General features: G+C 33.3%; 1 protein-coding gene across 1 annotated transcript; it reads left to right on the forward strand.

The window, feature by feature from the left end:
- Positions 1 to 139: 139 nt before the first annotated feature.
- On the forward strand, positions 140 to 20,529 carry LOC146170446 (uncharacterized). The gene is made up of 22 exons (XM_083388704.1): positions 140 to 265; positions 770 to 957; positions 1,593 to 1,728; positions 2,140 to 2,347; positions 2,917 to 3,078; positions 4,956 to 5,134; positions 5,585 to 5,844; positions 6,226 to 6,392; positions 6,745 to 6,828; positions 8,846 to 9,071; positions 9,547 to 9,692; positions 10,422 to 10,562; positions 11,849 to 11,980; positions 12,876 to 13,030; positions 13,724 to 13,895; positions 14,594 to 14,769; positions 15,326 to 15,497; positions 16,076 to 16,252; positions 17,585 to 17,710; positions 18,427 to 18,630; positions 19,449 to 19,676; positions 20,232 to 20,529. The coding sequence occupies exons 1-22, from the start codon at positions 156 to 158 to the stop codon at positions 20,415 to 20,417; spliced, it is 3,735 nt and encodes a 1,244-aa protein (XP_083244830.1). The 5' UTR covers positions 140 to 155; the 3' UTR covers positions 20,418 to 20,529.
- The last annotated feature ends 817 nt before the right edge of the window (positions 20,530 to 21,346 follow it).

A 21,346-nucleotide genomic window follows, 5' to 3' on the forward strand; every position in this document is an offset into this window, starting at 1 on the left:
CATGTTGTTTCCTGAGTGACAGATTTCAAAACATTTCACTTTTTCTTGAACTTTTCACGTTATTCACTTTGCATTAAATCAAACATTTCAATTCAGTTGGTCACATTTACAGCATCGTCTGAAGCGATTCAAACGCGTGTTATGGTTGCACAGCAATGGAAAACGACGAGCAGTATGTGCGGCAGTTAGAAGAGATTTTCAACCAATTTTGCGACAGCGAAAATGCCGGTTTGAACAAGGAGCAACTGACTGCGCTTTGTAAAAGGTGTTTTTTCGGTCAAATTGGACCTTTTTTAAACTATTCTTGCATATTTAAGAAATTTTTTTTCCTAAATTTGCTTATTCATATTATTTTCATCGATTTCTTACAATATTCCCACATTTATTAAATAAATTGTCTCTTATTTTAATGTATTGCAATGATAACATGTATTTGCAAATATATAAAATATTGTATTTTCAATTAAATGTTAAAAAAGTGTATGATCTGAAGTTTCACAAAACCCGAATATTTATTTTTGTCCAAATATATGTCGTGCCTTAAGTCTGCATTTCACACCGAGATGTTTGGTGTGCAGCGCCAAATTTTGCACACCTTAGGTTGAAAATCCTACCACAATTTAGATTTTTTTCAAATTTAAGTGTGCAATATACAAACTCAAGTGTGCACACAAATTTTTCTGCAAAAATATTGGGTGTACACCTGCCATAGAATGCAGACTGGCATTGATGTATGAAACTTCCTAAAGAACCGAATTATCATTTATAGATTATCGCTTGACGAAGAATCTGCAAATAGAATCTTTTCCTTGGCCTTTCCTGATAAAATCCTTTTCTCCAATCATGTGATAGAATTTGATCAGTTCTGTGAATGTTTTGTTGCTATTTTATCGGAAATCAATCAATCTCCACAAAGTACCACAGAATCAGGGACTGATCAAGAACCTGATAAAGAAGGTGTGTTACTGTTAGCTGCATGTTCTTTTTAGGCTTAATTAAAATGACTTTTTTGTATTGTTATAGTCTAATGTTATTCAATCAAGTTTTTTAACTTGTGAACAACTCTTTAATCCAAATATAAACAACATTGAAAAATACTAAACCAGAATACTAAAGTACTAGCAAATTAACCAAATTATAAACTTAACAAAATTGGTATTAACAGCAACAAAATAAAATATTTAACAAAATATAAAGCAAAAATCTTACCAATATGCTCACAGTATTTGTAACCTAAATACAACTAACTTTTAATGTGGACTTCTAGCATCATTCGCAAAAGTAGTTTGAACAACAATATAAACCAGTGTTTCTTAATCAGGTGAACCCGAGGGTGAATAAAAGTTTTGCAGGGGTGAACCAACCAAAAGGGGTGAATAAGGGTGAACGTCTAAAATGGATGATACCCCTCAAACAGGGTGGATATTTTAATTCATTTTGTGCTGTTAGTTTTATCATGTCATGAGACAAGGGTGAATGAAATCTATAGATAGATGCCAGGGGTTAACAAAACACAAGAAGTTTAAGAAGGACTGATATAAACTATAATACTAACCATATTTTAAAAAGCAGATAAAATAATTTGTTTCCAGATGATGTGACACCTCGCCTTGTTCGTGGAGGTCGGCGCTATGGCAGAAAAACTGCTCCAAACGTCATTGAAGATGAGAATGATGACAAGAACGGGTCTCCGGTGTGCAATGAAGATGACCCTAAAAACGACAACTGGTAGGATTATTTTATAAAAAAAAAATATTTTTATAAATAGTTCTTACAATTTGTAAAATTTTTTTTTTAAGATTAGTAGCTGTTAAATTCAATTAAGCAGAAACATGTGAAACTGTTAACTTACTACAGTGAAACTTTTTTTTCTTGTGGCTTCCTCCAGAAAATATAAACAGTTCTCAGCTAAGTGGATTAATGTGATGTCACAATAAATAAATTTCACAGCACAAAAAGACTGTGTACAAGGTTAAATAATAATCCTTCTAGACTGGTTATACTCTAATCGCACACCAAAAGTTCTTATAGTTTGATATGTCTCTGACAAAACAGATATCTATAATTTCTGCTTTTAAATTTACTTTTTCAACAGGCAAAACTTTGTTAAACCATCGCAGAATTGAATTGTTTTTTTAGGTTAGGTCAGAATGTGTCATCAACTGAAATTGAAGATATTGCTGATTATTCAAACAAGCTTTATTACGAACCTGGTTTCGGTGATATTGTTGCCGATGTGAATGCAAGTTACATTGAGGAAATAACTCCTGTCGCTGAAACATCTGTGGAACAGTCACTACTTGGAAAAAATGAATGCAGTATCATTGCAATGTCTACAGAAGATATGGTAACAACAAATTTAAAAAAATAAACATCAATTTTGTTTGTTTTAATTATATTCAATTACTTTATGTATGTTTATTGTGTCTCAAACAAAAAGGGCATTTCCCAAAAAAGGAAGTTTACTGTTTTTTTATTTAAAATCTGTTTTTTTTACCTGAGCATAAAATCTAAATTAGACAAGTACATATATCTATCTATCCCATATTATTGAATTCCTTTAAATTTTAAAACTATACAGAGTTCTAACTTATGTTTGCTAAAGCCTTGTGCCATGTTAACTCTTTGAATTAACATATATTTAACTGTTATATGCCAATATTAGTAATTAATAACAGTTTTTTTAACAGAGCAAAAATGTACTGTTTTTTAATTTTAATTCTGTTTTGTTTTTACCTGATCATAAAAAGTAGATTAAACAAGTACATATTTGCTAGATTTTGCTTTTAAAATTTTAAAGGGTTCTACGTTAGTGTTTGCATACAGCATTTGGACGTTTTAAGCTTGAATTAACACATTTTTTACTCCTATCTGCATATTTTTTTAAAAACAGTCACAAAATATTTTCTATTATAGGGAGCAGGTTCTAACCATGGCAATCCAAACCGATTCCATGAAAGTGGAGTCACCAACCTTTTTGCGAACCTTGATGTTGAAGGGAGTGGCATTGTTGATGTGGAGGCAGTAGTGGCTTCATGGAGATTGTACGGCGTTGAAGATCCGCTGGAAATTCTCCAGGTAAGAAGCTCTATTAAGTTGCAATGCAGTGGTTCTTAACCAGGGTGCTATTTTTCATGCCTAATGAAGTTTAGAGGCATTTCAGTTCATTTTTAGTTTAACATTTGCTATAAATTGCCTACTTTTTGTATGATAAGTGTAAGAAATCAAGTTATTTGTTTCTACATTGTGCACAGTAGGTGTGTGATGTTTTAATTTCATTTATTGTGACAATACGTAAACGACTTGGCAAAAGAAGTAGGGATGCCCTGACTAATTGTATTTCATACAGCATGCCATGGGCAGAAGGTTCAAATATAAGCAATTAAAAACTACTGGTGTGGCGCCTAGCATTCAATTATAAAGTAACAACAAAATAAATCTTGTACAGCGAAAATGAGTATAAGAAGTGTTTAGGATCTTAAATTTTGTTGTCTTGCATCCATAGATTTTGCTGGGTTAGAAATATATTTTTTGTTCCGCAAGTTAATGCCTTAAATTAAGGTATCTGGGTGTTGGCTGAAGATGCCTTAATTAACCTCATGGATTATTGTTGTAGTATAGTATAAATTATTTATTTGCTATTGCTATTCAACAAGCATGGCATATAGTTAGCTTAAAAGCAATTTGATACAAGTTATTAAAGACACAGTTAATTCAAGTCAGCCTTGTGTGACTAACTATCTTCTTATTCCAAGTCTTAGTTCTTTACCACAACTGCCATATAAATATTGACTCTCCTTATATTCACTTGAATTAAGTCTTTGTAAATGAGTTTGCTAAAGATAAATATTTGTACTGTTCTGTTGGAATAGCAATTATATTTTCATCCCAAGATTGAAAGCACTATTATAACGTGTTTTAAGGGTTCTTTAAAGTGGTAAAAAAGTTGGGATACAACACCTTTTGTTTAAGGAAACACAACCTATTGTTTTACAAATATACAAAAGCTGTAATGCTACCTCCATTCAAAATAGTTACTGTGATGCTCTTAGTCTGTGCTGTGTATTAAGAAAGCCTTTACATTAAAATACGACAATCATATATGTGAGTTGATCAATAATATCTGCCGTTGTTTTTCTTTCACAGGTGTATCGCAATCTATAATTTTTTGCCGACATTTTACTACAAAAATGTAATATAGTTTTTAGAAATTTTTTTTTTGCCTAAAAAATGTTTTTGTTCAGCATCATGCCAAATAAACATGAATGAATGTAGGTACATAAACCGAAAAGTTATTTGAATCTTTTTAATTATTTCAATTTTGACTATATTCTAGCCTAGGTGTAAAAAAATTTGATATTAGTTATCGGGCATCGTGGGGAAGAAACAATAAAAATTGGGTAACGGTATTGTTCAAAAAAGTGAAATATTTCAATCTTTTGTGGTAAAAATGTCTCTATACAGAAACAAACTTATTATAAGATAACATTGATGTCTGAATTTATTTAAATCGGTGCTTATGCAAACATCTAAAATCGGTGCTTATGCAAACATCGAGTGTAAACAAGCTTTCAAATGTAATACCATCACTAAAACCTAACAGGAATGACATGCTCCAGCTAACATAATTTATTACTCAACATATTTCATAGGCCACTTTAAAACTTTCTCACAAATCCTAATCGGTAAAAACAACTAAATTTTTTCTGACTGACTTCTCTTTCCTGTAAACTTCCAAATATAAAAAAAACATACATTTTAGGTCTTCCAATTTTTGTTTTATCTATTTTGGAGAGCTACATATAAATACATTAACCCCTTAAATATTTATTCACAATTTAAAAAATTCGAACTTTTACCTTGTACTCAAAAAAAAAAAAAGCGCATTCTATCAATTGCTAACTAACGTTTCAGTTGTATTTCGCTAGCATATGAACCCTATATGATTTTCACAGGCTCTTCAATTTCCTCTCGGTGACGGACAGATCGATGGTTACGATTTGTCCTCGGCGCTAGAACGTGAAGTGGTTTTATCCTCAGGTCCCAATCCACAAGTGATGGGACACTCGAAACTCCAGATTGGGATGAACAGAGCACTCTTAGCAAGTTACAGCGCATATATTCAACATGTCAAGTAGGTCTATTGATTTTGTTCTTGAAGTTATGGTATGTCGGATAGGACTGTTTTACGGTTCCATGGTGAAAAACTTTTTGAAGCTATGTCTGTTATTTTGGAGCATAATAATAACTCGAATAGATCTTAAATGAAACGTTTTGAATGAATCTTAAGAAAATGGCTGGAGGTTTTAGTTAGACGTAGAGTGAATATCACAGCCCATACAGAAGTAAGTAGAATTTTGTGAACAATTTAACTAGAAAGAAAGTTTCTAGAAAGGGATTGTATTTTGTAACTGTAAAAATAATCTTAACTTTAAAAAACATTAAATTTATTGACTGTAAAAAAATTAACTAGTTTTCTTGGAAAATGTGTTTCATAATTAATAACAAAAAAAAGTTTGGCTAATTTTATTAACCGTAATAAATCTTAATTTAAAATTTTATGTTAATTTTTTGTTACTTACAGCTCAGAAACAGATCAGTACAAAAACCTGACCGAAAAAATGCGCGACGACCTCGAAAAATCCGAGTTGCGAGCGTCAAAACTTATCGAAGAAGTTGACGATCGCTATCTAAGCATGGATCAACAGAACGAACACAACCAGAGCATCGTGGAGCGAAAATGGGCGAAGAAACTCACATCAGTTCATCATATGCACGACCAGGAGCGCGACTCACTCGTAACACAGTTCAACCAAGACAGGGAGGTTTACAAACAAGAAATTGGTAAGAAAAGGGTAAAAATGTGACTTTTTGGTGATAAAAGCAAGTTGTTTGATAAGCACAATTATATTTGCAAGTGGAATATGTTATTATAAAAAAATAGAACGTTGTGTTGTTTTAGAAGGCACAACTAATATTATTGGCAGGTTTTTGTTCAATTTAGTTTGTGGCAATATTTCACAGATTATTTTATACACATTTATCAAATTAATAAGAATTTTTGAAATAATGCAATGTGGTTAATATGTGCAGCAATATTTTTTTAGCCCTTTCAAATCAAACTACACACAAGTTTTCTTTTTTTAAAGCAAATCAACAAGGGTATTATGGCAGTATGATCTTTATGCTCTTTAGAATTCAAAATTTCTAATCTATTTTTTCCAGAATCGTTAAGAAGCAATGACAAACTCCTCCAGAAACGAATTAAAATGCTCAAGTCAGAAAACGATTCGATTTCCCGTGAGTCTTCACAATTCTGTCAGAAACTCATCGAAGCTGAAAAAGACGCAGAACGACTTAGAAGAGATCTTGAGTGTCTCCTCAATGAAAAGGTAACAAAAAAAACAAGTTAATTAAAGTTTAGCACTTTTAAAGAATCTATTAATGAGATAATCTTGCCTGGAATCAAGTCCTACAAACAAATTGGATCAAAATTTTTTGTTTTACATAAAACGGTAATCAAAATAATTTAAAATAAATAAAAAATTAAGTGCAGCACTTCATAAACATAATTTTACGACCTTGAATAATCAAAATTAATAAAAATACTAGAAAATGGTTATTTGTACTTTATAGGCTTATAAGTCAACGAATTTATTCATAAGCAAATTTAAAAATGATAAAAATAGTAAAATTTTGAATTCTACAATATTTTTTTACCTTAATTAAATCTATATTTTTCAGTCGTCTGGTCAGTCTGACCCCTACAACACTTCACAAGAAGAAAAATTTGCCATCATTATAAAAGAATATGAAGCCCAGTGTAGGGTAAGTGGAGTGTTTGCTACACCTTGTCAGATTAAAGTCCTTATGGAGGACAGCTATAGCTTACAAATAGCAATTACTGGGCAATTATTTTGGCCTGAAATCGCTTGTTGAGATTATAACTGGTACCTTTTACAAAACAAACTAAATACCACATTTACTTACATCATGTTACATTTGCTTCATTTTTCTCCTGCTAGCTGTTCTTAAGCTTTTTTATGCGAAGTCCCAATTTTTTTTGCGTGGGTCAGGGTCGGCATGAAATTATTCAAAGTGAAGCCATAAAGTTAAAAAACAAGTAGGCTTAAGAAACCTTCTGTTTTTGGTCAAAGAAATATGATACTAAAATAATTTTTTTATTTTTGAGAAGGCGACAAAGCGTTTTTTATATAGAATTCTATATATTTTAGTAATTTGTATACATTTTCAGTTAATGCTTTGTAAGATTTTAACTAGGCCTTTATGGAACCCCTACAACTAGTCCAGGGACAGCAGTTTAAGAATCCCTGTGTCAGATGATTTATCAGGTATAGCTTTGTAAATAAGTTGACAGTTTTTCAATTTCATTTTAATACCTAAGTATTTAAAACATTTTAGAAACACATCCGTACTATTTCTGTTTTTAATTGGATATTGTTTTGTTTACAATCAAACTTTTTTTTTTAATCAAACTTTTTTTTCGATTAGATATTGTTTTGTTTTTACAAGCCAGCTTAGTGTGAAATACTGTGTTATCACAGACAACGTTCCACAATTTAAAAATGAATGATATTAAACAGGGAAGATTATGTTAGCACTTGTTGAATGGAGCAACGACAGATCTTTTTATTGTTGTTCTGTTGATTTAGCGGATGCTTTAACTCCCAGCTTTGGCAAGATTGTAGCAACCGCGCTTTATATCTGATTCTTGTTTATGGAGTCGTGGTTTAAACATTAACGTTTCCGCTGTTTGGCAAATATTGGAAATTTTAGTGATCAATTTGTACTTGTCCTGAAAGGCACAGTTATATCTGGAGTTTTTAGAAAGTGAAATTAAAAGTTAAAATTGCTTGGATATCAATTAAAGTATTAAGTAAATTGACTTTTTTTCTGAGTATGGATTCTAGTATAAAGTGTTTGTACATTTATTTTATTTTTTTTATATTAATTTGTTTAGGGCAAGACATTTTGCCATAAAAATGGAAAAGCCAAGCAACTCGTTAGTTCTGTAGCAGACTTTTGCAAAGTAAAAAGTTTAAGTTACCAGGACTGAAACAATTTTCATTTTAAGTTGTTTAGAATACTAGTCTGAGTAAGAGATAAAAAGTGAAATGAAAAGTTTTCTATTTTTTATTATATAATTCATATCACATTGAATTATAGAGATGAAAAGTTGAATAGCTACAAGAATATTTACCAGCCAGTTGGTAAACAGGTGATTTTATCGACAACATTTTATTTCCTTTTTTTCTCAAATGAATTACAAACGTTAGCAATATAAAAAATACTATTAAATAATACATAAATATAAAACTTACACAACTACAAAGCTAGATGTTAACAACATAAAGCAACTTTAGGAATAAATGACAAACATTTGTTCCGCTGTAGGCTACTGTTTCTTGCGACCCAAAACTGTGTCGCCGTTTAATTTGGTTGGGTCGCTGACCGAAGTAGTTTTGTATTGTTAGATTTGTTAAGATTCATTCTGGGCAATTTTCTCCAATATTTGTAAAGCAACGTGAAGATATGGGTCATTTTCATCGACTTGAATTAAATATTAATGCTATAGTATTATTGGTTCACTTTATGCTTACAAAATGTTCAGTGAAGAGAATTGGGTTGCTAAAGCTTATACTGACTTACTCTTGGTTTTCTCAGTTATCTTTGCTTTTGGTTTTTGGGTTGTCACGAAAAGAGGTTGTGAAGAACTGCTTTTGGCCAAAGTAAACAATTAGAAGCAGACTTTTATTAGGCAATTAGAAGACAACTTAAAGTAAATCTTTAGTTTTAATTAATACAAATTTGTTGTGTTTTGCAGCATTTGGCCGATAAAAACGACGAACTTGTTCTCGAACTTGAATCTGTTCACGGGAGACTTAAGTTACTTGAATCCCATGATCGTCATCATGGCATGAGTGAAAGTTCGTTTCACGATGAAAAGTTGAAAGAAGGTTCATCGCCCAAGAGAAAGAAACCTCAACGTCGCAATTCCAATATGTCCGACGTAGAGCACACAAGTCATAACTTCAGTGAAATTGATAATGGTGAGAAATAACAAGTAGATATCGTTTTATTTTGGTTAAAGTCAATTAGGAAATAATTTTTTTCAGAATTGCTGGAAACCTTTGATATTGAGTAGATTTATAATAATGTGAAGTGTATTTTCTAAAGATTAAGCATGCTGTTATTTTTTGTTAAACATTTAAAATCAAACTTTAAACATATTCAAAGGAAGTTGTGTACAGAAATTGTAGACTAATCAAAAACACTCATAACTTTTTTAATTTTTTTGTAGTTTAGGCAACTATCTTTTATTTTCAAATTCTCAGATAATACAGTATATTTGCATATAATAAAAATTTGCTTACACAATGATATCGAGACTAAGCCTACCTAAAAAAAAGTGCAAAAACCTTATGTACATCACAAATACTGGAATATTTTAGCAAAAAATTTTTTAGTTTTTTTTAATTAAATCAAAAGTCACGACAGAAAGGCATTAGATGTTATTTGTTGCAGATCACGTATTTGAGAAGCATGATACGCGCGGGTTCGCGATGCAGGAATCTGCAGAAACCAACATGAGGATGCAAGAGTTGGAAAGATTAGTGGAAGACCTACGTGAAGACAAGAGGAGATATATGGAGGATATAGCAAAGGAAAAGGTAATATTTTGTAAGATTACAGAACGTTTAAATTAATTATTTGTCTATTTGTTCACCTTACAACATATTTGTGGCTCTGTTGTTTTAATTGTACTCTTTATCTTTTTTGGGTTAAATTTAATTTATAAATTGTTTTCTTCCTAATTTGAAAAGTGTTTTTTTTTTGATAAATCGTCTCAGTTAAGTTATAAGTATATGATTTTCTCTTTTAGTTTGTTTTTTGTTACACTTGTGATTTCTTAATGTGTGCCACTTTTTTTATATGGTAGAAATTGCAAAGAAAAAGGTAATATCTTACGCATTAAACTTACCTCTTTATTTATTTACTAATTCACTTTACATTAAATAGTCGTCCCCTTTTTAATGTGCTCTTTTTTTGTATTTTTATAGTGCTTTTGATCATTTAGTTTGTTCATTTTTTATTTAGAAAGTATTTTATTCTCTTATTTTACAATTGTTTTTTTTGTTTTTTTGTTCTATTTGAATCCTTTGAATTATAAGTTATTTTAAACTTTATACATTAATTTTCTTATAGTTCAATTTAGGTAATTTCTTTTATATTTTATGATTCTTTTCACCTCTCTTTGTTTATTCTGATTACTTGTTTTGCAACTTTTTGAAAGTTATTTTAATCTGTTTGTTTTTTAATGGCAGCTCAATATGTTTATCCTATCTTTTTTTGCTGCCAATTTTATCTTTCCAATTGTTACATCATAGATGACGCTTCAGTCGAAGATGGAAAAGGAATTGCAGAATCGACTCGAAAGTGAAAAGTCAAAGCTCCGTCGTTCTGATGACAACCGAGCCGTGGAGGAGCAGCAGACCATGACCATAAAGTTACTCAAGCAAATCACACAAGAAAAGGACGAGGTAAAAAAATTGATGCAAAAAAAAAAAATGTAAAAGTTTATCAAATTTACTTCCTTTAATTTTAATTTTATTTTAACAGAATGTTTATTATTTTTTTGACTGATTAATTAGGCTAAAGTGTTAGTTGTGGCACCTCACAATTCCTAAATATTTTAGAAAATCCTTGAAAGTCAAATTGCATCTGTACCAAAAATGCAACACATATTGCTTAAAGGTATAATATATGTGTTTGTATTGCTAATTGGATGGTAAACAAAACTCCTGAACACATAATACGCCAAAATTTACATTTATATTTTTAATGATATTAAAATTTTAATACTTCTGTTGCTAAATAGTTTAAATTAAGGATTTATTAGGTTAACTGGGTAAAATTTATTTTTGCCTTTCTGGGTTATTATAATTTTGCTGCTTTATTCTTGTGTATTAAAGTACTACTCCTTAAATTGTTGTCAAGCACTCTCACAATTAACAAGGCTGTAAACAATAAACTTCTTAATGTAAAGTGGCCTACCACTTGTAACAGGAAATCTTGATCAAGGATGGCTAAATATTTTGCCAACACCAACTTACCAGGGGCGCATCTAGGATTTTTGTGGGGGGGTCATGAAAAAAAACTCTCACTAAATTACGTCAAAATTTTACGTCACCAATTACGTCACAAATTTCTGATAAAGTATTTTTATATTAAAACGATAAAAACGCCTGCGTGCAGCGTGGAAAAATGCCTTTCTATAGTTTAGAGTTTCCCAAACGTTGATTTTAGATTTAGTGTGTGATGAGGTCACGGCGCCTTCTGTATAAACTGATTTCTACAAACAATAAAACGGCCAAGACAGTGTTTATTAATCTATGGGTCGCGAGCCGAAATTGTGTCACCAATTGATTTGGTTGAGTCGCCGACTGCAGTAGTTAGCATGGGTGAGATTGGTTCTAAGCAATATTGCTCCAAAATTTGAAAAACATATTTAACATGAATTAAATTCGCACTTATGGAAGTGATTTCGTAAGGTTTGTTAACTTACATAAGTTCAGTCAAGAGAAATTGGGTCACCAAAGCTTTGCTGTTATGATTGTTATGTTCAGTATTCAGGTCGCCGCGAAAAAAGGTTGAGAAACACTAGGGTAAGACATAATTGTAATTTTCATAATTTAGATTAGCACAAGGCGCAAAATATTTTTGCATTTACGTAGTTAAAATAGGCAAAAAATATAGTTTTTTCGGGGGGGCATGTGCCCCCTGGACCCGCCACTGTCACTCACCCTTGCATTCTTGTCTCAAACAGCTTGAATCGAAATACTTGAGTCTTAAGACCGCGCAAGAGAGCCAGGCATCGATCGGCCAGCAGGGAATGACTGATCTTTGCAGGGAATTCGCGCAAGAAAAAGCAGAGCTCGTCGCCTCACACCAAAAGCAGGTGATTGTGGGTTTAGAATCTTTTTAAGGCTTGTCTCTTTGCTTTCGTCATTGTAGTTACAAGAAGCAAGAAGGATATATATTATGAGATTAAAGTAACTTGCTGTGTGTGCCATTAAGGCCATTATTTTGATTTTTTTTTTTGTTTTAATAATTACAATGCTATTACAGGTATTTTTTTAGACTAGTTGTTTTAGCTTACGTTCGTGATCGATCTTGAATTTATAATATATATAAATATATATATTATATAAATAAAGCAATCCCGTCGTTGTGTTATGTTACAGCTTAAAAAATACACGACTTGATTTACTGTTAAAATATGTTTGCACATTAAATAATAGCTGTTATTAGGGCTTTTAAGGTTTGGCTTACCGCAACTCTTCCATCTAATTTAACTGTTAATTATTCGATGTTGTTACAGAAGTGGGCTATATTTTAAAATACCGATTCTGTACCTCACACCATCGTTAAACAAACATAGGCTGATCTTACTTATTGCTTTAAAAACTAACCTATTATGTTAAAGAACGTCCACGAAATTTATCTTGATACAATAACAGTATGTTGCTGTTTTTCTGACCAACTTGTTGTTCATGGTGCCACTTGTGTGACAGCCTTGTAATAAATGTAATAAGGTAATTTCACCTGCTCTTTATCTTACGCATTGCTGTGTATTTTAAAAGCAAGTGTGTTTTAAAAGTTAATAAAATAATAATCCTGATCCTGTTCTAACATTGTTAGTTATTGATCTTTTATGCATATCGAAAAATCCAAAAAAACACAAAGGGAAAAAACATCTAAAACAACCGTTTTAGTAACCTTGCTTATTTTGGGATATTTTTAATATTTTGTAGCTGTCCACAAATCTAAACTTTTTGGTTTTCTCGGTTCAGATCGAAGATTTGACCTCTAAAGTTGACCTTGCCGAGCGTCGTTGTTCGGATGAGAGCAAGGCGAGCGAAAGGTTGGCCGAACAACTCAAGTCCGAGCGATTACGTCACAATGATGCATTGTCCGCTCACCAAGAGGTCATCTCCAAGTTCGAGAGGTCAGTTTAAAAACACCAGCGACGTGTATCTGATATGCAGTTAAATTATATCTGTCCTGGTAAAAAAATGTTGAAAATTGTGTTTGGTTTAAACAGCCCTTCCCAACATTTTTTAGTAGGCGACCCACTTTTAATGCGAGTTTTTTTATGCGACACACAATGAGATATGATCAATTGAATGAAAACAAATTAATGAGAAAAAACAGTGCATACAGGTACACATGTAATTTACTAATAACGCGAAACTTGAGCTTGCATATTGAATATTATCAAATCAAGCGTAAATGTTGCGTAATGATAATGCAATAATTTTCTAATCTAATAGAAAGCTGTAGCATTTAAAAATGCTTCGCGACCCACTGGTTGGAAAGCACTGGTTTAAATGATGCACTCGATTGTTGTTTGTCTCATTATAAACGGTCATTATTACGTTTCTATAACTTACACAAGCCAACCTAGATTTACTTCCATTGGTTCTGGTTGTATTTGTGCTCCAACTTTAATTTGATTTAATATAAATTTCCGAAATGTGTCTTTCAACAACAATAATTGTTACGTCGTTATTACTTACGCAGACCAAAAAAAATATTCGAGTTACCAAGTATAAAATATTTTTTGTTGTATTTGTTCAAATGATGCACCGTTGTTGTTAATAAATTTGTCTCTTCACAAACGATGATTATGACGTCACAGGAGCGCTGCCCCACAGCAGGACGATGCATCGGTGAGTGAGCGAGTGAAGCAAGTCAGTGCAAAGTACGAAGAGGATTTGAACCGACAGAAGCAAGCTCACACACAACAACTTAAGCTGGTTAAAGATGAAATGCAGCAGAAACTTGATCAACTGCTGAGCGAGAAACACCAGGTTAGGAACACTTCTGAATATGTAGATTTGCCTAGGGACACTTCTGGATATTTTTACTATTTAAAACAGGAAACTCTGGGTATTTATATTTATTACTTGACAAATGGCGTATGGGTTTTAACATTTCCAGGAGTGTTACTGTATCGACAGTTGGTGCAATATATAGGTAAGGCCAAGCGCCGTTTAATTACTGCTTTTAAATGACTGACTACAACGTTTTTGGCAAAGTCTCTTTGCTGTACGAAGTCTTCGTGATAATTTAGACTCCATGTAAACCTTCAGTTATTTAGGAAAGTAAATTTTGTTAAAATTAAATATACCTAATTTGTGTATTTATTCCAACTTAAAAGCGTAGCAGTTTGCTTTCTAATTGTTTTGGTGATTGTCACGTAAAATAATGCTGATTTGCTCAATATGGATTTCGACCTTCAGTGTTTATTAGTTTATAGTTTAATGCTAACGACTTGACTTGAGAATCAACTTAGACTTCACTTAGATTTGACCCCCAAACAAATTAACCTTGTCTTGAAAAGCATTACCCTTGTTTACTGTTTCTTTGAACACTTGAATCAAAATTTTAATTCATTTAGTTGTTTTATAACTTGTTGATTCATGATTCATTGCTTTACAAAAAAAAGAAATTTAAATGCCAGTATACCAAAAACTAAAAACTTAATATCTTATTACATTTTGTTAAGGTTGGAGATAACACTTCAATCTGTAGCGAACTTGACCGTTTGAACGAAAGCATCGGAGCGGAACGGATGAACATGCATGAGCGCATGCAGTCGATGCGGGAGTCATTCGAGCGTGAAGCAGCTGAACTCAAGCAAATGTTGGATTGCGATAAAGCAAAGCTGAGAAAACAACTCAAGTGAGAAATTATCATTTTTTTCCAACTTAAATATGAGAATGTTTTATTTTTTCCAGTTTGAATCTGAGAAGTTTTTTTTTTCCAGCTTGAATGTAAAAAAAAATTTTTCCAGCTTGAATTTGAGAATTTTTCGTTTTTTTTTTCAGCTTGACTGTGAGAATTTTTTAATTTTTAATTTTTTTAGCTTGTTTGTGTTTCCAGCGTGAATGGAACTAGTTTAAGTACGCACGTGGCAATTTATTTTCAAACTAACCTGTTCCTAGCGGGGTTGAAAGACCGTACTGTAAATTCACCAAAATGTTGTACCTTTAACTGCCAAATTATCGGAAACATGTTTTCCGAACACTGTCGTAAAAACAGATGTTATGTTTTTTACTTAAAATAAAGTAAAAATCAAAATTCTAAATATAAACAACGACGAAAACTTGGATAACTCATTGAGTCTAAATATTTCTCAACAGACCCTTTTTTTAAAGAATACTCGAATTATTATTTAATAAATAAACAAATTGCCTTTCCTGAAAAACATATTTAAAAAACGCTGAACAAAATGCAGTGACGAGGTTGCAGCTCTTCGTCAACGACTTGCGGAAGAGACCGAAGCCGAGGTTAAGAGAAAAAGGCAAATTGTTGAAGAGAGCGAGAGAGAGGAGAGTGAGAAGAGGAGAGAGAAGGAGCGGGAGGAGCTGGGAGTAACACAGATGAGAGATGAACTTCAACTATTGAAGGTTGGAAAACAAGAATTTATAATTACAAATAGATATTTCCTATACTGCGTTTTTATTCCGTTACAGAAACCCTATATTTTTGGAAACGCAAAAGGTGTCATTATTTTGACCAAAATACACAAATTGATGAATTTAAAATGTGTAAATGTATTGTTTTCGGGTTTCTAATCCAACAAAATTCTTTCGCGTTGAAAGCTGGGTTACATCTCGACTGTTAATTTAACATTAACCCAAAAATTGTGTTGTAAGGCTGAAAAGGTCGTGCATCGGCTCCGAACAATGATTGCCGTTTTCGCAAACACGGAAAAATTAAACTCTGTACTCGAATTTAATCATATTTCAATATTAAAATAAACGCAGTTTATCAAAAGTAGCATGTTTGGCAAAACCAAAAATCAGAATCAACAGTCGTTTTTTTATAAAAGTTGATTGATTAATTGATTGGGCGAGATTTGGGGTGACATGGGGATTTAAATCATACTTTGCGCAACTCATCATGTTAGAGAACCGCTTTTATACTTGAAAAAACAAACACAAAAAATGCAGTTTTAATTACTGGATTACATTAATAATTGCAGGATCGCAACGCGGACTTGGAGTCTCGCCTCTCCCAAGCCTCCTCGCTCCTCCACGAGCAAGAGGAGAAGAGTAGAAGGAAGTGGGAGGAGCCGAGAGATGCGTTTGAGCAAAAAGTGGAAGAACTCAACAAGAAGTTGGAAGAAAAGGAACAACTGAACATCAGCCTGAAGAGCCAGGTGGGATCCATAGTCGCTATTGGAACGAATATTGTCGGAAAACATACAGTTCGGAATAAGACCGAAATGCGACTAATAATTAATAGTCGTATGACCGGAGTAAGTCCTAAATCCGTCGGAACATGACCTAAAAGGTCAGAATCAGGCCTTATAAACACTTTAACTAACCCCAAACCCCACCCCTAAGTACAACTCACTAACTCCACTAATAATTTAAACCATAACCCATTTTCTAACCCCACCAAGCAATAAACTCAAACAAGACCAAGAAGGTGCGGAACAGCCTAACGGCGCCGGTCAAACTAGGTCACCCAAACGTCGACACCAAAGCGGCCGATGCCAAACCGACGGCACCCGATCATTCCACCATACCCTTTCCCTACTTCAGGCGTTATTCCGGCATATTTAGGTCTTATTCGGACGATTTTGATTTTATGCTGCATTGGATATTTCTGCGTATTTGGCTGTATTATGTGGTTGGTCTTAATACTATGGTTTTATAGATTTTCTGCTTTAGGTATTGTTGCTTTTGAGGTCTTATTGTGTGTTCCCATTTTATACGTGATAGCGTAACTTAAATATTGTAATAACTGACGTTTTGTAAACCGCCATTAAAAGAACATTTTTGAATGCTTGAGCCGCAGCATGTTGATCTGATATCTTATTTCAACCCGGCCTCCACAAACTTTTTGTTCTATGCGACCCTCGTCAAAAACAATTGCCCGTCTCTACTGCAGACGAATCAGTTCAAACTCCTGGTTCTGCAAAGTTGTCCTACAGAAAGGAATGTTTGCATTTTATACCGACACCCGATATTTTGGACAAAAATTATCGCCTTTCGATACCAAATGACGTAATTAATATGCTCAAACCAGCAAAATCGATGGAAAATACATTTTAAAAGCAGTTATTTAAGGGAATTCGGCCAAGTTTTGTTTTAGCGTTAAGAAATTTGATTACCTTCAGTTGTTTATTTTTGTAATAAGTTTACCTTTGAACATTGATTCGCTGTGTTGGATCGCAAACATGGCTGAAATTCCAGTTTTAATTTGGTATCGGATTGGCGCAGACAGTTTTTTTTAAGGTTTGGGTGAGCGCTAAGTAGTTTTAAGAGACCGCAAGTGTTTCATTTAAATAACAAAAAAGTTGCAAGTCCAAAATTTGGGAAACCGCTGGAGAAATTTGGGGGACTGTTTCGGTCCCCCAAAACACCTTAAAAAAAACACTGGCACAGATACCAACACTTGTCACCGTTGTCGGTTTCGATTCGGTATTATTGGACATCTCTAGCAATAAGGCAACCGTAATTTAACTCGCAAATGACCTTTCCAGGTCGATGGCCTTGTGGGCAACAGTAAGGAGAAAGGTCACGTGATAAACAACCTGGAGAGCAGCGCCCTCTTGTGGAGCACGGAAAGGATTCAGATGCAGAAGGAAAACGAAGATTTGATGGAGAAGGTTGGTGTTGCAGGGTTAAAACGAAAGTCTTTTAATCAGAAATATTATTGTTTTAAATTAATTAATAAAATCGCATTAAAAGTCTCCATTTTTTCGTAAGCCTTAAATAGACTTTGCACACCTTTGAACTAATTTGCGCATTGAACAGTGTTTGAAATAAAAAAGTTTTCCTCAAGTCTGTCTGGTCTTTGTTTTATTTTATGCTGCATCTCAAGTTATGTTTTTAAAAAATTCCAAAATAAAGCCAATTTTCAAACTACTTTTTATTGTGTTGACCATGGCATTTATACTGATTATATTAAAATTAATAAAACATCACCGCCCGATGTAATAGAATTAGCGAAAATTAAGAAATGATATTACAGAATTTTGCCATAATTTGTATTTAAATACCAAGCGGGAAAATCAGGATTTTTAAGCAGAAAATTTAAAAAAGTATTTTTGTGTAAAAAATCTCGGCCGCGTTTTTGCCACTGTAACATTTATAATGTCGGGCGATCCATTTCTGGTCGTAAAAAGCATTTCTAAATGTTCCTAAAAGCTGTGTAAGCGTTTTTGAATTTATCAAATAAATTTTAAAAAGTATCTTACTAAAGTGCTCAAGTCCGAATGGTTCCCATTTTTTATCTGGTGGACTCCTTTTGTGCCTTTGAATAATTTAGGATCCTCTTCTTTAGTTGCGAAAAAAAAAGAATAAAAATCTTCCTCTTCTTTAGTTGCGATCCTTGGAGCGTGAGAAGGTCGCTTGTCGGATCGAGAATGCTGGACTGAACGCTCGTTGTGAGAAGTTGCAGAGAGGAGGAGGACTCAACTCTCCCATCCCTTCTCCCAGGAGCAGGAGTAGGAGAAAAGTGAGAGCACAGGAGGAGGAGGGGAGAGGGAGAAAGGAGCAGGAGGAGAAGATAAACGAGATGACCAGGGTGAGAGTTTGGCTTGTGTTTTTAAAGTTGACGATTACTAGTAGTGCTGTAATGACTTAACCCAGTGGTTCTAAACTATTTTTGGCTTGCGCCATCCAACAAAAATTATAAATATTTCGCGGCACCCTTGCTCTTAGTTTTGCTGAGTCCTTAAAGTAACGTTACAATGAACGAGATGACCAGGGTGGGAATTTTAAAGTTTGACAAATACCACTGTTGTAATGCCAGAACTCAAGTCTCTGTTTTCGAATGACTTAAATGAGGATATTCATCCCAAGTTTTACACGTAAAACAATTTGCCTGCTTAAATTATTTTGACTTGAAGTTTCTTTGCGTGACCCCAGCACACCTTTCCAAGTTAATCGTTCTTGTATTCCATCTCACCTGAAACACATTGCTTTTACTCAACCAGGAGATAGCTTACTAAATCAGTCAGTCTGAGAATTGTAGTACAAGCAAGGGCAGGATAGAAGAAAAATCCTTGATCCCTTATGGTTTTATGTAACAATTTGTAATTAAATTAAATTTAATAGGTTCTGCGGCATAATAATATATTTAAAGTGTCAATGCGGCCCATTACATTAAAGAGTTAGACATAAGTGAACCATTTAATCATTCTTGTGTTACATCTCAAATAAACACATTGCTTAAAAAATTGAGTTATTTATTCTTTTACACGTAGAGCAACTTTTTACTGAATTGTTGTTTTTTTGAAGTTTTTTGTGTCTCTATTCTGACACAGCTTCCTAAGTTCACCATTTGATCAGCCTTTTATTCCATTCCACCTCAAATAAACACTTTTGCTTTTCTTCCACCAGGAGATAGCCGACCTCCGCACCCAATTGATGCAGGTCGCCGCAAACTCCTCCATCGCTCCTCAGGGTGGAGTGAGAGCACATGATGAGGGAGTGGAAGCACATGAGGAGGAATTGGGAGGAGGTAGCGACGCGGAAAGCGTTTCCTCTACGTCATCAGTAGCTCTCAGATCCAGGCTGAACGTTACTAGGCAACAGCTAAATGATCAAATGAAGAGAACGAAAGATCTGGTGGGTTTCCGAGTTTGGAGAAAGAATTTTTTGCTTGATTTATAATTTAGAAAAGCCACAAAAACATTTTAAATCATGATTAAGTCTTATTTTAGCGTTTAAGACTTCGTTACCTTTACTTAACCATTTTCCGACAAATATTCCTTTTAAAGTAGAAAAAACTGCCCTTGGATTTTAAAAGTTAGGAAAATGCACAGATTAATTTGACAAACACCCACCGAGATAAGATAGGAAGAAGATTTTTTTGATTGTTTTAAGATGAATCATTAATTATTAAAACATTTCAAAGCAATTTCTCTCAACCATTCTGTTCACGTATCTTCTTGTAGCCTTTTACTGTCGCTACGTACCACCTGGTTTCAAAAAACTATTTTGCTCAAATTTTCTTACCTTTGATAAGGTAATGTAGAATTTGTAAAACCTCGTTTCCTGCAATAACCGCATATTTTTTGATATGCTTTAAAACCCTGATTCATCGTTAAGCCAAATATTTCTTTTTCTTGGCCATTTTAAATTGTTTATAGCTTTTCAAGTAAAAAACGTCTATCTTTCCAGTATTCGAAGCTTTCCAAGTCAGAGTCATTACTTGGCGAGCTTTACTGCGAGAACTCACAACTGATGAGAGCTCTCCAAGTTACAGAAGCAAGACAGAAGGAAGCTGAGCGAAGATGTCAGGACGAACAGGACAGATGCCTGGCGCTTGGAAACCTGCTCAAGCAAGTCTGTCCCGAGCTCCCATAATGCACAGTGGCGGCACTTCAGTTTAGTAAAGTGTGGATTCCTACTCTAGGTTTAAGCCAAGCTAACTTTATTTTGTACTATTGAACTTGAGAAAATTAGGAATATTTTTTTAAGTTTACCCATAATGTTACTTCATTTTTCTATATCATTTTGTTGGTTCCAAATTTTGAATTGTTAATTTAACACTAAATTGAAATGCAGCTTCTGTTTACAGCGAATGGTGAATTATTAAGTTCATTCCAATTACTTCATCTTCTTGCTAACTTCTAATAGAAGATAATTGTAAATTGTAATTTTTTCTGATATCCTTACCCTCGATATCACTCTGAAATTTATACTCCACCCCAAACCCTTCATTTTCCTATCTACCCCAAACCCTTCATTTCATTAACCTCGATGGTAGAAAGTGTGATTTGTTATTTAGTTTCGCCCACATTTACTTCATCGTCGTTTTAACAAATTGCTAAATTTATTTTAAAGCCTGTCCTTAACTTCGTTATCTTTTCGTTGCGACAATGCACCTTTTTACTTCAGCGGAGTTAATCCCCTTATTTACCTCAAAACAAGTTTTTTAAATTCCAATTTTTTTAAGGTTTGGATTTGATGTCTGCTGAGAAATTTCATAATAGTAAAACTATTTCATCCTAGTACAAACTGCTAATTTTCTGATTTATTTACAGCAGTAGGCCATATATTTTGGGAGACTGATTACAACCCTATTAACTAAAATTTTAATACCCAAGAAAATGTTTTCAAAGTTTAAGTGATTTAGTCCATTTTTCCCGGGGTTTACAACCTTTTCCCACATTTACAGTAAAGTTGAACCTAAATCACCAACAATACTGATTTCATCTACTGTATAGCAGCACTCATTGTGTGGCAACCCTGCTACCAATAATTTTTTGATTTATTTTCAGCGGTTGACTATA

Source organism: Ascidiella aspersa, chromosome 1 (genome assembly GCF_963924565.1).
Source record: "Ascidiella aspersa chromosome 1, kaAscAspe10.2, whole genome shotgun sequence".
Classification (NCBI taxonomy): Eukaryota; Metazoa; Chordata; class Ascidiacea; order Phlebobranchia; family Ascidiidae; genus Ascidiella; species Ascidiella aspersa.

Excerpts from the sequence above, each read along its gene's own strand:
- LOC146170446 (XM_083388704.1), top strand. The coding sequence starts at position 156 with ATGGAAAACGACGAGCAGTATGTGCGGCAGTTAGAAGAGATTTTCAAC. Across the intron at positions 266-769 it reads CTGACTGCGCTTTGTAAAAG|ATTATCGCTTGACGAAGAAT; the intron begins GTGTTTTTTCGG and ends TATCATTTATAG. Across the intron at positions 11,981-12,875 it reads TCGCCTCACACCAAAAGCAG|ATCGAAGATTTGACCTCTAA; the intron begins GTGATTGTGGGT and ends TTCTCGGTTCAG.